This window comes from Phalangium opilio, unplaced genomic scaffold (assembly GCF_054372755.1).
Source record: "Phalangium opilio isolate 3A_F unplaced genomic scaffold, DU_Popi_V2 ptg000025l_1, whole genome shotgun sequence".
In the NCBI taxonomy this organism is placed as follows: domain Eukaryota; kingdom Metazoa; phylum Arthropoda; class Arachnida; order Opiliones; family Phalangiidae; genus Phalangium; species Phalangium opilio.
In genome coordinates this window covers 3,367,934-3,387,483 of record NW_028324156.1, presented here as the reverse complement: position 1 = coordinate 3,387,483, position 19,550 = coordinate 3,367,934, and the positions used below count along the sequence as shown (strand labels likewise).

Below are 19,550 nucleotides of genomic sequence, written 5' to 3'. Positions count from 1 at the left end.
CCATGGTATCAGTAATTTTCCACAATATCAGTATTTTTCCATGGTATCAGTAATCTTCCACAATATCAGTAATTTTCCACGTTTTCAGTATTTTTCCATGGTATCAGTAATTTTCCACAATATCAGTAATTTTCCACAATATCAGTAATTTTCCACAATATCAGTAATTTTCCACAATATCAGTAATTTTCCACAATATCAGTAATTTTCCACAATATCAGTAATTTTCCACAATATCAGTAATTTTCCACAATATCAGTAATTTTCCACAATATCAGTAATTTTCCACAATATCAGTAATTTTCCACAATATCAGTAATTTTCCACAATATCAGTAATTTTCCACAATATCAGTAATTTTCCACAATATCAGTAATTTTCCACAATATCAGTAATTTTCCACAATATCAGTAATTTTCCACAATATCAGTAATTTTCCACAATATCAGTAATTTTCCACAATATCAGTAATTTTCCACAATATCAGTATTTTTCCACAGTATCAGTAATTTAATGGCTTTAATTAGGCCCATATTAATTAACCCGATATTGATTTTGCGGTAGTTCTAGCCAAGGAATCTAATGGTGATTTGTAAATTAGTATAAAATTAAGTAGGTCCAAAAAAATATCATTGTAGGCTTTGAAATCCGTTTTTTCAAATTCCTGACTCTAAAATTAGTCAGGAAAAATAATTTTCTTCCTTAATTACGAGCTTTAATTAACGAAATACGTAAAAATAATTCCATCGAAACTTTAACTTGCAAACGTATGAACTAGTATTTAGGGGTGAAGATGAAATCACACACAACGTTTTGGGTTTTCGGTTATTTTCGTTCGGTTTCCGATTGTAATTAGCTTAATTATTTAAGAAAACACATGAACTCTGAAAGTTCCGAGCCTCTTGATTCCAATGGTGTTAATTACAGATCTCCACGACTAACTGTTACTTAATAACGCAACTAAACGGCCGTCTTTCAAACATATAGGCTGTTATTGAAATGTGTATCAAAAATTAAGGGGGATGTGCTATGGACGATTTTGAGTCGAAAACGGCAATGACATTTTGCCGTCCGGGCTACCGTATTCGAGTTTTGATTGCAGTGTTTTACGGATGACCCGTTAATTTAACTAGCATTGTCTTTGAGTTTCTCATTTTAGTTATAAGAAGTCATCCGTAAAACACTCAAAACACAACTTGAAAACGGTGGCGACGACAGCAAAATGTCATAGAACATTTTCGACTCAAAATCGTCCATAGTACATCCCCCTTAATTTTTGATAAACATTTCAGAAACACCCTGTATGTTTGGAAGACGAAAAATAAAATATCGTCTGACGTTTGAGGCGTTTAATTGCGTAATTAATTAACAGCCCCCTTAATTTTTGATAGACATTTCAGAAACAGCCTGTATATTTAACATTAAAATATCAATTAATTTAAATAAAATTGAAAGATTCTGACCTTAAAAACTTTACGGACACGAATGAAAGTGGTAAGCAGATAATTAGTCGTTCCACTAATTACGGTGATACGCTTTTTCAAATTAAACCTAACTGGGAAAGAACGTTATCAATAATTTTCCACAATTTCAGTATTTTTCCACGCTATCAGTAATTTTCCATGGTATCAGTAATTTTCCACAATATCAGTATTTTTCCATGGTATCAGTAATTTTCCACAATATCAGTATTTTTCCATGGTATCAGTAATTTTCCACAATATCAGTATTTTTCCATGGTATCAGTAATTTTCCACAATATCAGTATTTTTCCATGGTATCAGTAATTTTCCACAATATCAGTAATTTTCCACAATATCAGTATTTTTCCATGGTATCAGTAATTTTCCACAATATCAGTAATTTTCCACAATATCAGTATTTTTCCATGGTATCAGTAATTTTCCACAATATCAGTAATTTTCCACAATATCAGTATTTTTCCATGGTATCAGTAATCTTCCACAATATCAGTAATTTTCCACGTTTTCAGTATTTTTCCATGGTATCAGTAATTTTCCACAATATCAGTATTTTTCCACGGTATCAGTAATTTTCCACAATATCTGTAATTTTCCACAATATCAGTATTTTTCCACGTTATCAGTAATTTTCCACGTTATCAGTAATTTTCCATTTAATTTTAATTCTTTTACTGCTAATTGGGAATTAATTATAATTAATTAGCATACATTGGACCGCTTTGGTTCTATGGTCAAATAGTTTTTTTTTATAAAAAATAAAAATCATCACATAGTAGAGAAATTGAAGGATTTAAATCTTTAAATTTCTCTACTATGTTGTGATCTTTATTTTTTATAAAAAAACTATTATAGCTGAAGACTTTAAATTTTACAGGATAATATCAAACTTTTCAATACACGTCTCATTAAAAATTCAAGAGATTTGAACCAGTGGATGCACTATATGGGCCAAAAAGGTTGATAAAACTGGTCCCCTTCCATAGACGCCCATGTTAAAACCAGACGGGTTTGAATTTTAGACCGAACCTATATTATTTTCATTCTTAGGGTCGATTGAGGGGGCTTCTAGAGCCCGTGCAGCCAGCGTGATCAAGTGGGCTATGCTCAAATATTAGATAAGGTGTCATGATGGGCTTTGATTTGAAAAACAGGAAAATATGATCGATTTTCTATATAAAAAATGATGATAGGTTTAACACGTAGATATTAATTTCACTTAATGGCAAGTTATCTTGTTGTTTATACTCACCGCTATAACTAACAGAAGGTCATTACTCATGAGAGAATTGAATTAACTCACGATGATATCACGAACTTAGTGTTTCAAAACATTTTCTCGCATCTTGTCTTACCCGCGGCGTTGTAGCCAATGAGAGTCGTATCTCCGCCCTCCGCTTCAGAGACAGAACTTCTCAAAACTCTCGGTTTGAGCTTAAAAGAGTCTATAGCTAAAGTTAGCACGTTTCGAACATAGATTTCTGGAAAGTAACTCGGTTTCATTTTAACTGTCTCAACGCTCAAATAAAGTAATCAAGAGTGAGTAATTTTGACTTCATTTAGTTGTAACAACATTGTTATATTGTTTTTGAATTGAACTTGAAAGCGTTGAACTATAACAATACGGTATCAAGCATTCATTCACGTTTCGAGAACATCGTTTTTAAAACCAGTACCATCCTCCCATACTTTGTAGTCTACTAGTTATTGTTCTAACACTGATACAAGAGCAAACTTTGGCATTTTAATGTTTGATTTTTATTTGTGGAAATGTGATTAGTTTATTGGAAGATATGGTAAACGTATCATCAAAGATGACCCGCCAGGTTGAGTAAGGGTTTATGAGCTTTATATTCTTACTAACGTGAATGAATTATTGAAGTTATGGTATCCAATCTTAAGAGAGGGAAAATGGTAATTTAGAAACGTATTTCCAATGGCAATTTCTATCTTTCCAAGATTCGACTTGAAGATAGTTCAAAAGATTATTTTGTACGAGTCCTTCATTATCGAAATCAATTGATTGTATTCTCAATTACTTTAAGCTTGAACGTAAAGAGTTACGTTTGATGAAGCCGGAAACCCTTCTTTCGGAAAACATCTTTTCACGAGGTTCCATGTCCTGGTTGAACGGATCGCCAGTCCGTCATCCGAGAAGTGCCTTCGAAACACCAAAGCCTCCGACACGTAGAATCCCAGAAACGTCGTCCGCAGTGTCACCCGTCACGCAACCGGAAAGAAGACCCCACCAAGTTCACCACCAAAGACGTTTGTTACGAACTCCGAAATGCGCTCGTTGTAGAAACCACGGGGTTGTCTCCTGTCTTAAAGGACACAAAAGGTTCTGCCGATGGAGAGACTGCCAATGTCCCAACTGTCTTTTAGTCGTCGAAAGACAACGCGTCATGGCTGCCCAAGTCGCTCTGAGAAGGTAAGAAACCAAACTGTGTGTCCGTAAAATAGTCCCGTGCTTCTGTTACGCTTCCTTATCCAAAACTATATATTTTAATGTATTAATTTGTACCAATACTTAAAGTTAATTTAAAGTTTGATACATCTTTCTGGTTATGATAAAGAATAATAAAAAAATCGAAATTTGAGTTGGAGAACTAACGGGTTCCCGTGTCGTTGGAAAAAAAATAACGAAAACTAAAAAGAACCTCGCTAAACAAACCGGATATAAGCGGGGCGCTTCCTTTGAAGTTTCTAGAATTCCTTTTGGAATAAAGAAGTCCCTTCATGTCACTATATGATGACGATTTCATTCCCCAGAACATCCAAAACTAACATTTTAAAATATTGGGTGGTTTCGTCCTCAGGAGGGATATGTTTCTTTTTCATTTCTACTTTTTAATTTCGTCCTAAATCGAGAATCTTTTCAATTTTCCTAAGAATAATTAACTTCTCAACAAAGATTAATACCGAGTTCGCGCTAGATTTCTCCGGTGTCAACAACAATTGATCCATTACGACTGTAATTTTCTCTGCAAAACCCGGGTTACTATTTTTGTTTTCATGACTAACTAATAATCTTATGCAATCACCTAAATGTTGTTCAACTTTTGCTGAAATTACTAAATACAAACGACCGAAGATTTTAGAGTTACTGAAACTTTACAGCAAAAGCTGGACCGAGTTTTGCAATAAACGCTGAATGGTCTGAGGAGAATGAAGACAATGTAACGCGATTGAATGATGCTTGTGCATGGTTAGATATAGACAAACTACCTCGTCCCCATCTAAGTTATTGTCAAGTTTTAATCACCCCATTCTGTCTCGAGACAAAACCTCAACAATTTCCTCATCCAAATTTAGTTTTAGTCAGTATATTCATCAGATAATGGAATACACAAATTCCATATGAATTTGAAAGGGGGAAAAAAAAAAGAAAGAAAGAAAGGCGAAATATTTTAAAAGGCGGAAAGTTGTTGGCAAGTAAAGTTAAGGGAAGAAATCTGAGAAGTTTGCGACCTCCGGGACACGGAGGGTGAAGAAGGGAGACGAATGATGTTAGCGAATGTAGAATCGGGCGTCAGTTTAGACTAATGAATACAGGATCGAGTTTCTAGCCGCTCCACAGTCTTTATGAATCTACCGCGGTAGCGCAGACACCATCCGTGCTCAACTGATAACGACCCTCGCATGCACGAAAGGCTAAAACACGGTGATACTACTCGAAAGATAAGAGAACTTGACTAATAAGTTAGTCGTAAATACTTGGAACTTATATTCGCGATGGACCTCCAAAGTCTATAATAATTGGAAGGGGTAAATATTCCCGTAGAAAACCAGTCAGTAGTACTTCAGTAGTCATCTATTTAGACTTTAAATTAACCTGATGATAAAGAGGATCAGTTAATTTCGTGTTTCTAGATGTTTAATTTAAAATATGTTCATGTCGGGATTGTGTAAGCCAATTAAGATTCTGGGCGACAAAGTATCGGCTGAGGTGCCGACTGCCCCGTGTCCGCCGAAGGTGACTTGAAACCCACCAGCACCCCTTCCGTCACCTCCCAAGTAAACCTCATTCCTTACCTGATTAATCAAGTCATGTAACCTAATGGCATCCCTGCCGATCGACCCAATTTGCATCGAAACCCTTAATTTATTCATTATCTTCCACTATAAATTCATGTGATAATTTCTTCTCCGACTCTAAACTAACAACATTTGTCCCATTTGCTGATATAAAAGAGTTTCTTTATCTATTTTGTTTAAAATTAAGTCATTAGCCCCCTTTACGTCTCCTTTCATTCCTCTCACGGGGAATGGAATCCTCTTTCTAATTGTAATTTAGATTTTTTTTCTTCCTACTCGCTACCAAATTCTCAGTTACTACTTGATGTATTTCGCTACTGTCTTTAGCGGAGTTAAAACCGCCAGTTTCTCTTTTCGACGGATTATTTTCTTAACGACGTTATCGTCTCGCTTAGTAAACACACCACGGCTTCTTACTGATCAAGTTCGCATTATTACCGAGCACACTTTTCAAATTCAACTTAAGCCTAATTCAAACTTTAACACCATCTCAAATCTTTCTATAAGATATAAACTTCTTGCAATATGGCTTTAATTCTCAAGAAGGCAATCATGTTCTGCATGGCTATTTTAAAGGGTGTTAGAATAGAACAACAGTGGGCGGGTTCTACTAGCAATTTTGAGTCTATGATATTTTTTGTCTTGCAGTCTTTTACCGATGACCCCTTAATTGAATTCGAAGTTATTGTCCTTCAGTTTCTTATTTAAATTTAAGGGGTTGTCCATAAAACACTCCAATGTTCACAACTTGTAAACAGTGTCCTTTGTGTCAAAATGGCGATAGAAGTTACGACATTTCCGACTCAAAATTGATTTCCCCTAGAACCATCCCACTGCAGTTCGGTCCTAACAACCTCCCTTTTTGTAACACTCTGTATATTACGAAGTTTATAGTAAACCCAAGCCCGAACGTAACGCAAACATTTTTTGGGTTTCATGAAACTAGTAGTTCAAAGATTCTTTCATGGTTTGCGCTGTGGTCCGTAGATTCCACAGCCAACATTTTTCTTAAAGCGAAAATTTCTCTTTCCGACTGCCTGGAATACAATCCGTTTCGAGCTTCCACAAAAAAATAACTCTTATAGAATGAATCTCTTTGTTCACACACTTCTCTCCGTTTTCCAGAGGCGCTATTTTTCGGGGGATTCTATCTTAGACAAACTCACCGACGTATTATCACGTATACGACTTGTTTGTTGATTTTTCCCCGTCATCTTCTTACTTACTTTAAGCAACGTTAGAGAATTTTTCTTTAAAAATAATTTCGGGAGACAAGATAGCGAAAACTAGCTCTATAGACCAGTTCATTAATTCCAGATGAGAAGCAAACGTCAAAGGGACGGGGAGGTCACCTTCTTGGGTTATGTTTCCTCGCGCCAAGAAGCACCCACCAGAGGCAGGCAACGAGAGTCTGTAAGCCTCCCATCGCGTGTAGTGAACTGCAGTTGCCTCTTGGTTGGCGCGAGGGAATTAACCGCGATGGTTTCTCTGCAAGTGATTAATGGAATGGTCTATGTCTATTGGGTCCCGGACGAATATACTGTCTTTGAAATTCTTCGATCGTTTTCTTGAATTTCGCCAACTTTAACATAAACCATTTTGTGTGTATAGAAGAATATGAACATTGAGAGGAGAACCAAATGTCTAAAACTCCCGCTCTATTTTTGGAGTTATTAAAGGTGCGTTTTCAAAGGCGCGTGTTGAGGGTAAAAATCGAGCGGGTGCGAGAAAAAACTAAAAATTCTCGCACCCGCTCCGCGAGCAACCGTTTTCATTAAAGCGATATTTTTTGCGGGTGCGAGTAAAAACCGCGAGCGGGGAAAAAAATCGCTACCCGCTCCGATCAGATTCAATTAGATATTCTCGCTAAGCGTTTTTCTTTCTCGCTTAATGTTTGTGATGTCATATTTTTCGTAGCCAATGGGAGCGTCGAAAACTTTGGCGCGTGTTTTAAGTGCAGCGCGAGACTTAAAAAGTCTACGTTTTAAGCCTAATTATTCCGAGTTTTAAAAGTGAATATAAAAATGGGTAAACAATTCTTAATAAACGAAAATATATGACTAATTCGAGCTGAGAATAAAAGAGTTTTAGATGAAAAGAAAGAAAAATTGGTAATTTAGTTGGAAAAAGAGACATTAGGCCTATATGGAGCTTATCGCCACACAGATTTAAAGAGAATAAATGGATGGATGTAGCGACGAAAATGGAGATGAATAGTACGTTTTTTTGTGATATAGGTAGGTGTTTTTCTTCAGCTTAAATGTTTATTATTTAGAAAATGAATGTAAAACATTTACTGAAAAATTAGGCTTAACGATCTCTCTATGCACGTTTATCGCGCACATGAAAACGGTTGGCAAAAAAGTATCGCTAGCGCAAGCGATAGCGAGAAAAAAGAAAATTTCTTGGCGAGAAAAAAAAATCGCGCGGTCCGCTTCTCGCTAAAAAATACCCTCAACACGCGCCTTTGAAAACGCACCTTTAGGTCTTAGGGAGTGTGGGAATCCGAGTATTCTTTGCGAATACAAAAGATTTGATGAAAGACCTCCCTGAATGCAACACGCTTTTGATTATCTTATCTAATATAATTATACTCCATGAAAACCTGAAAACTATGTTGATTACCTTCAGAGTTCACGAGTCCTAAATTAATTAATCAAGTTTGATTTAATTACAGACAACAAGCTTCGGAAGGTAAGAAAGGAAGCGCCGAAAACAGCGAGGAAAAAACCAAAACTGCCGAAGCCTTACTAGAACAAAAGAAAATTTACCAGAGGCACTTGAGAAGTTTGCAGAAGAGCACCTTATCGAAAGATGTCCTTCATAGTAAGTCTTACCATTAAAGACATCAAAGCTAGAGGTCAAAATTATAACTATATTCGTGATCCTGAATTCAGATTACAGGATACGACTCAACAGTTTAACGGACCCGAGCGGCCAAGACCGGGCCAACCTCGGACTTCCGGCTTTCTTAAGTGAAAGACTACGCAAAAGACGTTGCTTCGCTGACAAGGAACTGGACGCGGTTACCCTGGAGAGTGAGAGGCGGTTCTTATGGCACAAGCACTATATGGAGACGTTAGCAGCGGCTCGTGTTCCCTGGTGCTTCTCTGCCACAAGTCGAGCATCAAACGATGAACAATCACCCGCTACATTCGATAGATCGTCACCAGAAACGCCTGACTTGTCCAATTCCTTGGCTTTGTTAACCGTAGCCACCCATAAGGTGAAAACATCACTAAACCCATCATATCTTTCTTCTTAATCGAAATTATGACTTATTGCCAATGTTAATTAAATTTCAGATGTCAGTTGTCGCCAAAAACGAAGGACTTGGTTCGTTACCTTCAACGAACGTCCCGACATTTTCTTTGGAAGCCCTTTTTCTAAACGCCAAACTAAACCTGAACGGCGCTGCTGGAGGCGCGACGTGTTCCTTCCTAACGGAATCGGAGAGACAAATCGCTCGATCGGAATCGACAGTCCCAGTCCGACAAGGAGAGAATTGTCATTCGAACCAAAGCGAAAATTACTCGAGCGAAAAAGGAGTCAAGAACGGTAAAAGATCGAAGGAAACTCTAACGACAAATAGTAAGCCCAAGTTGAGCTTTTCGGTGCGATCTCTAATAGGTGACGTTTGAAATTAAACGGCGTGTATAGTAAAAAGAATCACGTACCTACCTACCCATAGTTTATATTCAAGGGCTCAGAACTTTGTAAATAATATGGATGCAATAAATCTTAAGTTATTTCATTTCTGAGTTTGTTTTTATTCATAAATGATGGTTAGAGAATAGACTATTTCATTGATTTCCCAAGCGCCAACCAAGACGCAACACCAGATGGAGTTTACCCGAGTTCACTACACGCTTAGGGATGCTAGACGGCTTGGACTGCCTATAGCGGTGCTTCCTGGCGCGAAGGACATAACCTAAGAAGGTGATCTCCCCGCCCCTGTGGTGTTGGCTTCACTTCTGGAATTCATAGGAATGCTCTATTGGGAGCGTGTGGCTTCATCTCGCAAGGGTAATATTAAACATAAGGTTTGATTGACGAAAGACATGGTCTATGTCCGTCCTGTATTGAGTGCAGAGGTATAAAGAAGTACGTTGGCTGTATAATTTCGCAACAGACGGTGTAAATCTCATGCTCATCAACTCATCATTAGAAAAAAGGTCTCTTTATCTTTCGAAGTAGAGAAGGTATATATATAAATAAAAAAGGAACAAAAACGAGGAAGAAAATTTGGAACTAAACATTCTTAAAGTAACGCTAAGAAGCCAGAGCTCTCGAACTTTGGTTTAAGGAGTGGATTGAGTGTGTGTAGGATGTTATAGATAGATAGAAAAGTTTGTCTTGGGGGTCCATGAGGGTAAGTTCAACAATTTGGAACGATTTATCACCGAGAAACTGACGAGAGAGATCTAGATTCAGACAAGAAGGCGTATTATTTAAAAGCTTTCTTCGAGAGAATCTTTTTCGTTTCTCGATATCCGAATGCTGTTGGCTTAGCTTAAGTATAAGGCAACTAAGCGCGTCCTGGTATATAGGGCCTCGCTCGGTTGAGGGGACAAGACGAGTCACAGGTGTCCCGAGGCTGTTGCCGATTCTATCTATAGCAGCACCCTAAAGTCAAAAGAAGTTCGCCTCGCTTTGGCGATGAAACTTTTAACGTGTTTGTTTTAATAGGGACAAAAACGTCCTACGCTATACGTAATATAACAGCCACGTAAGCCGCTTGCCAGCTCCGGCGCGCGCCGATGGAAGAGGATGGTGACAGAGTCAGCGGGTTCCCGCCAAATACTCCGCGCAAAAAAACCTTGTTCATCTTCGTCCAGACGATCGGGAGATCTAATTACTTTGACACTTTGGCCCGAATGGCGGGAAAAGAAGGGAGAATGAGTATAAAGGGGGTGTCAGGAAATAAGGATGATGATGCTACGCCCAACTATTTAAAGAAATTTGTGCCTGGATGAGCGCGAAACGGGAGCGGTTAACGCGCTATAGGACCCTACGTTTGGACTTGACATAAACCCGTAGAACGGATGATAGATAGAAGACTCGCGTAAATATTACTGTAAGGAACTTGAAAAGACGGGTGTTTGGTTTCAAACATTTTTTGGTTAGACTTAAACATTCTATGGATGGCACGAATCGTCGTCAACTAACGCCATGAGAGCCATGGTCCCGGAAAAAATATTTAGGAAACTCGTATGTTCCTTAACATCCATCCAACTATGTAAAGAGACGGTGAAACAATGAATGAATACGTGTTAAAACGTATAGAAATTAAGGTACACGACACCCTGTATAGAGAAAGGAACGAGGGGTCGGTCATTCATGAAATCCCGTACGCTACCAGTGAAATCCAATTTAAGAAATCCGAAATCAATGCTGATTTCGAAATCAAATAAAAAATCCGAAATCAGTAAAGAAATCATAAAATCAGTAAAAAAAATCACAAAATCAACAAAGAAATCACGAAATCAGAAGCGAAATCGCAAAATCAGTAAAGAAATCGTGAAATCCATTACAAAATTCACGAAATCTAAAATCGAAAGAATTCACAAAATCCGACGAAATCACGGGGAAAAATCTCAAAATCCGAGGAAATCACGCGAAAAACCTCAAAATCCAACGAAATCAAGGGAAATATCGCAAAATCCGTCGAAATCACGGTAAAAATAGCAAAATCCGACGGAATCACGCGAAAAATCTCAAAATTCTCCATTGAATTTTATCGAATTCTGAAATCAAACAAAATCAAACGAAATAAGATGAAATCAAACGAAATCCGATGAAATCAAATGAAATCCGACGAAATCAAACGAAATCCCGTACACTTTTTCCTAAACGTCCGACCCCTTGGAAAGGAATCATTGATCACGTAACTTATCTAGGTACATTTTGAGGGAAGAGCCGAACACGGCGCTCGAAATTTCACCCTCTCTTTGAGACGAATCCTTCGAGTGTCCTAGCATAAATCATGGACGAACCAATACTGAAGGACGGATGGCAGCCCATAGAGCCCCATACTAAGCGACAAAACAACCAATGTTAAGCTTACTTCCCCCTTTTCAGCCCCAAAATGGAGGGGGGTTATGAAAAATAGTGAGTCAAATCCCGGAGAAAGCTAGCGCCATCTAGACAAAATAAGACGTTAACTGCTTCAAAAAAAAATCAATAAAAAAAAGATTTTTGAAATTTTGCCGTAACTTTGCAATCACAAATTTTTAAATTGCATGAAATTAAAGGTATGTTCTTATTATACTCTATACGTTTAATCATAACAATTAAAAGGCTATTCAATGTATTTTTAATTAATACAACTTCTATTTAAAATCGGCATTGATTTTATTCTAAATTTTTAATCCTCCAATCTCATTTTGTCCAAGGCTTAAAGAAAATGGGCAGGAAAAAAATTTGTGTTTACAAGCTTTGCAACAGCGATTCGCGATACGCTGATAAGGTTTATATGAAAGGAGTTAAATTTTTCCCATTTCAGTTTTTGAAATTTGGAACCAGCCTGAATCCGTTGAACAATGATTACTGACTTTTTTGTCACGTGCCTAATGTCGTTACCCCGGTTTTTCAGAACACTGATTCCCCCATATGCCCCCCCACTCTCCGGTTTGCTACTATCTGCCGCTAGAAGGCGAATTAACAAGTCTTTTTCAACTTTCTCCCGCTGCCATTCGTCCTTCAGTATTGTTTCGTCCATGCATAAATCAAAGAGAAGTACGCCACGAACGGAAACCACACGCTCGAGATATATTAAAGAGAGAAAAATACCTCCCTGCTAGTTTTACAAATTACCAGACTATTATACTAGGCTAACCCTCTTCAAACAAAAACATTCTTTTGAAATCTTTTTAACACGCAATATTTTTTGAAATTATTAAGAAAAACCCGCATTAACATTCCGTAATTCCTGGAGAAAAACAGAAGCCCTTTAGTATGGTATAGTAAACACTCGAATCAGTTCAGGGCCCCCCAAAACGAAATACTTTTATGAATGAAAGCAAATTGTAACGGGAACTTAAAATTGAATCCGTTTAGTTCGGCTCGAAAGAAGAAACAAAATAAAGACCTCTTTCCTTCTTTAAGAACATCAAAGTGCTTTTTAACACTTTTGTGCCAACCTTTAACGCTTAATTATCTGTAGCATTCTCAAAACTTTAGAATTAGTCAACTCAACGAATTTGACTTCGAAGTAAGTCGACAGAACGAAGGGACATACAACGCGTTATGTAGCTTGGGCGTATCAAGAACTATATTTTGACGTAGTGTAGTGTTACTATGTCGTGTAGTAGTGATTAGGCAAGGTCACGTGACTGAAACCGTGGATCGACTCCACGGAACGAACTGTACGCAAGCCCAGTAGAGTTCTATTTGATGGAAGATAAGTTTCATATCCTCACATAACGAACTGTACATTTAGAGATGTGAAATTACCGTAATTTTTAAAATTGATAATTTTCCGGGTAAATTACCGATTAAAATTTTGAAATTACTAAAATTACCGTAATTCATGGTATTTTATGTTTTAACAGGCTTATTGCCGCGGTAATTTTGTAATTTACCGGTAAATTACCATTCTAAAATTACGGTAAGATATAAATCTGTAATTTACGCGGTATTTGGTAAATTACCGGTAGTTTACCGTCCGTAAGTTACCGACTCACATCTCTATGTACATTCCATCACAAGTTGATCACTGGTTACTGAGAGCTTGTCATGAAGTGAGGTAGGTCATAGATTCGAGGTAAGGCGACGCCTGGTGAGGCGCTGTCAAAGGCTTAGTAATGCAGAATAAATAGGAAGATGGACTGCAAAACTAACCGAGTGTAGGACTTCTATTCTCGCTTGTCGTTCTCTAACTGTAAGTTACGAAGTGTAGGTAATGTCATACTTATGGAAAATATCTTATGATTCCATTAACACCTTCCACAAATGCAAAATAAACCTCAGATCCTGCAAATATTGATTACTTTGGTGCCAAATTTCAGACTGAATAAAAAACGGTAGCATCTAGGCTCTCAATTTTAATTCTTTTCTTTCTTAAAGTGGGGTCTTTAATTATCCTTTTTCTTTTAGTAAAAAGGGAGAAAAAGAGCTCGATTACGTAGAGTGGGAAACGAGGTTTAATTTGCGAGAAGGACGTATTTCCCCCTCCCCCCTCTTTCGGGCGCCCACAATGCATTGCATTCTTTATGAATTTGCCGAGAGTTTTTGGATGCTGGAAAAAATTACGCGAAGGGCCTTTAACAGAGATATAGCTGCAGAGAAGAGAAAAAAGGAGCGCCAGCTTCTGGAACGGATGCCTTAAGAGTTATATAGAAGACGGCCCTTTTCAAGTTCTACTGTGTAGGTCAAACCAGGAGTTCACATTCCAAGTAAATGTATGCGCCTAAATAACATTTTTTCTACTACAATGAATCTATAGCTTCATCTATGAATACAGACATTCAGAGAACATGAATCATTGTGCCTGCAGGTACCCATGTTAATATCTGTGCAGGGTTTGTGGGCCGGGCTTGAGAATTTACTATCCGTGACGTCACGCCCCATAATTCTGACGTCTTTCTACCTGTTATTTCATAACAGTTGGTAACAACGCAAGGTCCTTGGCGCGACCAAGGCCAGTGCAAGGTGCTCCGAGATAAATTGTTCGCAATCTAAAATTCGTCGTAGCGTAAGTTCATAAGATATGTTCACCATACGTTTATCACTGGGTAAAAACTGGAGCTTGTCATGAAGTGACGTAGGTCATAGATTTGAGGTAAAGCGACGCCTGGTTTTGGGGCTGTCAAAGGCTTAGTAATGCAGACTAAATAGGATGATGGAAGTCCTGCAAAACTAACCGAGTGTAGGACTTCAATTCTCGCTTGTCGTTCTCGAACTAGTTCGAGCTGTAAGTCTCTAGCATTATGAGTATAGGTAGTGTCATATTTATGGTGGAACATATCTTATAAACTTATGTTCGTACATATCAAAGTTCTATAGGTATTGGAAGGAAGTGGAGAGCGAATGACATCGAAGGACCTCCAACGACAAGAATAACGTGATTCTTATCAAAGACTCTATAAAACTAACTAAAGTCTCTTGTACGAAAAAAATAACTTACGTCTGACAAAGGTGCCGAACGCGTAATGACCCGGCAAAAACGCAAAACTTCCATTCTAGAATTACACAACTCAGGGGCGGTAATCTTCACAGAAGATTCGAAGCAACTGAGTCTTCTGGTAAAAAGATGATGAGACACCACTGCCGCGGTTTCCAATTACAAAAAAGGCAAACGGCGATAATCATAACATTTTGCTTAAGGCCTCCCTCCCAGAAATCGCCAGGACATCGTCAAACCCGCGTGTAATTAACTACAGAGGTTTGCTTATACTTCAGGGTTAGGGTAACAATAGACCATTCCATTAATTCCAGAAGAGAGCAAACACTACAATGGTGGGGAGGTCACCTTCTTGGGGAGACACCACTAGAGGCAGGCAGTGCGAGTCGCCTAGCCGACCTCCCTCCCCATGTAGTAAACTCGGGGGAACTCCGTCTGGCGTTGCCTCTTGGTTGGTGCTAAGGAAATACCCTAAGAGGGCGACCTCCCGCCCCCTGTGTGTTAGTTTATCTGCAAGTAATTAATGGACTGGTCTATTAGAAGAAGAGATAGCCCCATGGCACGTCTTCAGTTAATGCATCCAAGGTTTTACTACGATACAAAGAGAGCGTCTTTGTGTATAAGCTTACATCTCGAGCAGGAAACGGGACGCGGGGTCTGTCCCTTTGGCTCATGCAGACTTTTCTTACGCAATGGAGAGTTTCTACTTCATGGCACCCTTGGTTGATTTTGAGAAAACGTAATTGGCATTCTAGAATAGCCGATTGGATCGAGCCAGAGTTCCTACCGCCGGGGTTTTTTCTCGCACGCGGTGCGGTAAGAAATGACGCGTATTGGCGGCAAAACATTATGGCGCTAAAGTTACCATGGCCGGGGATTAACGCGCGAGCCAGTAAGGTCCAGTAACTCATTGGTTAGTCAGAGTAAAAGCGGCGAGACTTTGTCGGCAATTTTCTTTTCATCTTTCTTGGGCAGTTAAAAAACTACTTTGTCTTATAGACGTATTTGAAGACAGGCTATTATATCCGCTTGACTGGACACAACTAAGGGTATTATGTCTACATCGGGGTTTCGAATGTCCGCATATGGGGTTTTTTAAACAATTTATGCTAAGCATAAATAGATATTTAGGTAGAGTAAAAAAGAAGGACCAATCTTTAACCCTTGGATGGAGATTGGACTAGTTGCTATAGACGCTCGGGAAATGGTAACATGTGTAGAAGGATACGACCTAACACATCTCTAAGTATCATCAGGAATATATACAGCTAATAGAAATCATTGTGCCTCCATAGCTCTCATGTTTTTTCTATGCGGGTTTTGTGGGCCGGACTTAAGTACTATACGTTACACGTCATAATTCTGACGTCTTTCTAACTGCTATTTCATTAGTTGGTAGCAATGCGAGGTCAGGTGGACTCGCAAGGTGCAACAGGCAGTGAGATAGATTATTCGCGAAGTAAAATTGATTAGTCTCTAGCTCTTCCCACAAAATCCTTCTACATACGATGAAAAATTTACTACACAGTGATTCCTAGTAGCTGTATGTATTCCTGGTAACATTATATGTTTTCTCGCTTTAGTACAGTATACAGTGTGTACACATATTACTTTTAGTGACTGTATAAGGCTCTGTAATTAACCAAAAAAAGAGGACCTAAATTGATTCTGGTGGGTCCACTAGTGAGTGTTCATGAAAAAGATGAATGGTCTTTTCAAACGAGGGCAAATACTCAATCCCAGATAAAATTATTCGCATTGACTTTCAAATTTACTGAACCAAAAAGAAATTAATTTCAATATAAGAACATTTCTGAAAGGAAAGTGGTTCGCGAACTTTTCCTAAAATTCCTATAACTTTTCTTGGGTATACATTAAACGATACCGTAATTGATTTCTTATCGAAATGCAATTACTGCTTGTTATACGACCGACCAGGAACGTTGATAATAAATTAATCATAATAAAAATGTGGGATTTACAGAACGCTGGCTCGCGACAAGAGCAAACATAACAAAATCGGCATAACCAGCTACAACAAGAAATGTTTTGTATAACTATTCCTCAGCAACCATATACAGGGGGTGGGTTTTTACGAGTTAACCTTGATAGCCAATATATATATTTACAATAGAAGTAGGTTAATCCGAGGTTGAACCCTTGTCAAAATTGAAATAAATTTAGCCATAGAATAGATTATTCCATTAATTACTTTCGGAGAAACCAAGACACAGGCGGGTTGTGGCCCTGTTAGGTTATTTTCTTGGCGTCAACCAAGAGGTGCCGCCCGATGCAGCACTAGTTCACTACTCGCGGAGGGAGGCTAGCCAGCTCTCACTGCTTCTTGGCGCCAAAAAGGCTTCCTCCCCCTTTTTTTGTGTTTGCCTCTCGTCTGTAATTAAAGGAACGGTCTATAAGTCTAAAGAATGAGAGGTGTGACATTGCAATATCATGACAGAATTGATGACTTTAGAATTAGGTACTTCTGAAAAAGTACATCCACCCCTACCACCCCAGCTAAGCCTAATTGCGTAAATATTGGGCCAAAAGGGGAAAGGAGGGGATGAAAAAAAAAGAAGATAAGGTCGACCAGAGGGATAGTCGAGGCTTAACGATCCGGACTGTAGCAATAAAAAAATACAACTTTGGTTGGGCGATCCCAGGGTATTTATTGGATAAGAACCAACCGTAAGAAGCGAGGCTTAGGGAAAGGGTGCTGATAGAGGTTTGAAGGTTCTATAGGGGTTTAAGACACCTACGACCCCCGCATACGCGCTGAATCGTACGTACGTCTCTTAAAGAGCGGGCTGGATTATCCCAGGAAAGCTAAAACTCCGATTTGATTCCGGAAACCAAGCGAGTTTAGCCAAAGATGACGAGAGGAGAGAACGTTAGTTGATTTTCTTCTCCCATTAATGCATCATCCCGCGGTTTCACCCTGATTATTCAATTGTTAATTTAAAGTTTACTCTATTAAATTAATTTAGGAAAAGGTTTGAAATATCAGGTAAATATTTTTAAAGAAATTATCGCGAAAAATAACCAGTTTAGGAAAATGTTTTCAAGCTAGAATGTTACGATTATTGGGTCCAAATCTTACAGGGAAAAATGAGCATTTCATATTCACTCTTTTCCTAAATTTTCCCCTAGACTTAATGCATCGATAAATAACTTGCCACCATCGAAAAATGGATGCAAAAGGCTCTGACAATATCTGTCCAGATCCGACCGAAACTGACAAAGAACCGGAAACTGCGAGTCCACTGAGCGTGGCCTTGTACGTTGGTTCGATTCTGTTTCTATACGGATTAGCCGTTGGTTGCTTACTGTACCGCCGTTTCCGGGGAAGAATTGACCACGCTGGGTCACCGTGCGCGGAACTCTGTTGTTATCGAGAAAGAATTGACCACGCCAGGACACCGTTCTGTTGTTGTCGCGAAAGAATGTACCAGAACGGAGAGAACTCGGACAGTTTCAAATATTTTCATAAAGTTACCAAACGAGAAACAGTTGGTGACGACACTTCGGTCACTTCCATGACCTTAGTGAAGGATGTCCAGCCCGAAGAAGTGATTCGTCATACTGCTAAAGTTCTCAATACGAATTAATGTCTGAAACAGAGGTACTTTTATTTGTAATATGAGTGAAATTTGTATTATTTAGCTTAATGCATGGTTGTAATAATACGGCAGTACTAAGTATTGCCTTATCAATATCTAAGCAGGAATACATACAGCTAATTGGAATCATTGTGCCTCTGTTTTGTAGGTATACCGGGCTTGAGAACTTACTATCCTTCACGCCTCATAATTCTGACGTCCTTCTAACTGCGGTGCCATTGGTTGATAGCAAAGCGAGGTCAGGTGGGCAAGGTGCAACGTCATACATGATTGATCTAGCTCTTCCCACAAAATACGCCTTCACAATGATTCCAATTAGCTGTATGTATTCCTGCTTCATGTAATTAAAAAGATATTTCAACAACCGAAGTTACATGATTGAACCACTGCTAACCAATAAAGTGCTTAAAAATGTTATTCAAAAATAAAATCGTTAAGTCTAAAATTCAAATTAGGCTTAAAAGAAATTGACCTCTTTTAATGGGAACCTTCTTCCAAGTCATTTAAGCCTAAACACCATAAGAATATTTCAAGTTGGGTACATCCTAAAGTCACCAATCATAAATTAACACACTCACAATGAGTGTCAAAATTTTGAAGCGGACCATTAAACTCGGATTAAGAAATTTACTCGGCGACTCGAAAAGATATAAAAAGAGTTTATAGGTGGAACGGAAGAAGTTGTCTCTTTATTTCGGGCACATCTTCAATCAAGAAGGCATTAAACGAAGAAGAGGAAACCCGCTTCACTTTTAAAAGAGGTCAAGCTTGGGGAAACCCCCCGTCCCCTGCCCCCTAAACCAACGGCCTGGCCAAACAATGAGTGGGGGATCTTTAGGATCTTCAGACTGGCCGACAAAAACAATTTAGTCGCCCCAAGAAGATCCATAATAGGAGCTGCTTCTTTTCGAGACCCATTCTTTCTCTTTAGACTCTTTCCTTTACCCTAAGCGTGCCAAGCGGACAACCAACTACTGCCAGCTCGTTGGGATGTAAGAGGGGAAAAGCTATCCACGTCATTACCGCCGTTGTAAGGCCACCAACAGAAAAGAAAGTCATTTAGGGTCAATCCTAGATATCAAGAATATAGAGTACGCTATCTTCTCCTTACTCCTTCTCATCCAAAGGGCCAAGGCTTAGAGAATAAAAATAAAAGTATATAGGTAGAGGGAAAAAACTCAAGAAACACTAAGAGGTGTATGTCCAACGTCATCCACTCATCCTAAGTCCTTGTCTGTTTTTTTACATGGTACTTTATGACTGTAAGATCTGACCCACTCACTGAAA

General features: G+C 38.6%; 2 protein-coding genes and 2 long non-coding RNA genes across 8 annotated transcripts in view; 2 read left to right on the top strand and 2 right to left on the bottom strand.

Annotated features, from left to right (window-relative positions):
- LOC149691786 (uncharacterized) overlaps positions 1–19,550 on the bottom strand; it is a 118,092-nt gene that overhangs the window by 31,354 nt on the left and 67,188 nt on the right. The window lies entirely within an intron of this gene.
- On the bottom strand, positions 355–3,613 carry LOC149691793 (uncharacterized). 2 transcript variants are annotated; one of them, XR_016383490.1, is made up of 5 exons: positions 3,546–3,613; positions 2,734–2,962; positions 2,357–2,653; positions 1,464–2,158; positions 355–579 (listed from the first exon to the last, which is right to left on the bottom strand). It is a non-coding gene; the product is annotated as an uncharacterized LOC149691793 (long non-coding RNA). The 2 variants fall into 2 exon arrangements; XR_016383491.1 differs by lacking the exons at positions 355–579; positions 1,464–2,158; positions 2,357–2,653 and having other exon boundaries at positions 2,671–2,962.
- Positions 2,850–9,271, top strand: LOC149691792 (uncharacterized). 2 transcript variants are annotated; one of them, XM_089869215.1, is made up of 5 exons: positions 2,850–3,020; positions 3,527–3,912; positions 8,197–8,345; positions 8,417–8,745; positions 8,825–9,271. In XM_089869215.1, the coding sequence occupies exons 2-5, from the start codon at positions 3,551–3,553 to the stop codon at positions 9,158–9,160; spliced, it is 1,176 nt and encodes a 391-aa protein (XP_089725341.1). In that variant the 5' UTR covers positions 2,850–3,020; positions 3,527–3,550; the 3' UTR covers positions 9,161–9,271. The 2 variants fall into 2 exon arrangements, with proteins under 2 accessions (XP_089725341.1, XP_089725342.1); XM_089869216.1 differs by lacking the exon at positions 2,850–3,020 and having other exon boundaries at positions 3,157–3,912.
- Positions 12,241–18,641, top strand: LOC149691791 (uncharacterized). Of its 3 annotated transcripts, XM_089869220.1 has the most exons (5): positions 12,241–13,401; positions 13,491–13,543; positions 13,617–14,433; positions 14,518–14,904; positions 17,794–18,641. In XM_089869220.1, the coding sequence occupies exon 5, from the start codon at positions 17,832–17,834 to the stop codon at positions 18,249–18,251; it is 420 nt and encodes a 139-aa protein (XP_089725346.1). In that variant the 5' UTR covers positions 12,241–13,401; positions 13,491–13,543; positions 13,617–14,433; positions 14,518–14,904; positions 17,794–17,831; the 3' UTR covers positions 18,252–18,641. The 3 variants fall into 3 exon arrangements, with proteins under 3 accessions (XP_089725346.1, XP_089725345.1, XP_089725344.1); XM_089869219.1 differs by lacking the exons at positions 12,241–13,401; positions 13,491–13,543; positions 13,617–14,433; positions 14,518–14,904 and adding an exon at positions 17,368–17,650; XM_089869218.1 differs by lacking the exons at positions 12,241–13,401; positions 13,491–13,543; positions 13,617–14,433; positions 14,518–14,904 and having other exon boundaries at positions 17,368–18,265; positions 18,412–18,641.

Excerpts from the sequence above, each read along its gene's own strand:
- LOC149691791 (XM_089869220.1), top strand. The coding sequence starts at position 17,832 with ATGGATGCAAAAGGCTCTGACAATATCTGTCCAGATCCGACCGAAACT.
- LOC149691792 (XM_089869215.1), top strand. The coding sequence starts at position 3,551 with ATGAAGCCGGAAACCCTTCTTTCGGAAAACATCTTTTCACGAGGTTCC. Across the intron at positions 3,913-8,196 it reads GCCCAAGTCGCTCTGAGAAG|ACAACAAGCTTCGGAAGGTA; the intron begins GTAAGAAACCAA and ends ATTTAATTACAG. Across the intron at positions 8,346-8,416 it reads ATCGAAAGATGTCCTTCATA|ATTACAGGATACGACTCAAC; the intron begins GTAAGTCTTACC and ends TCCTGAATTCAG.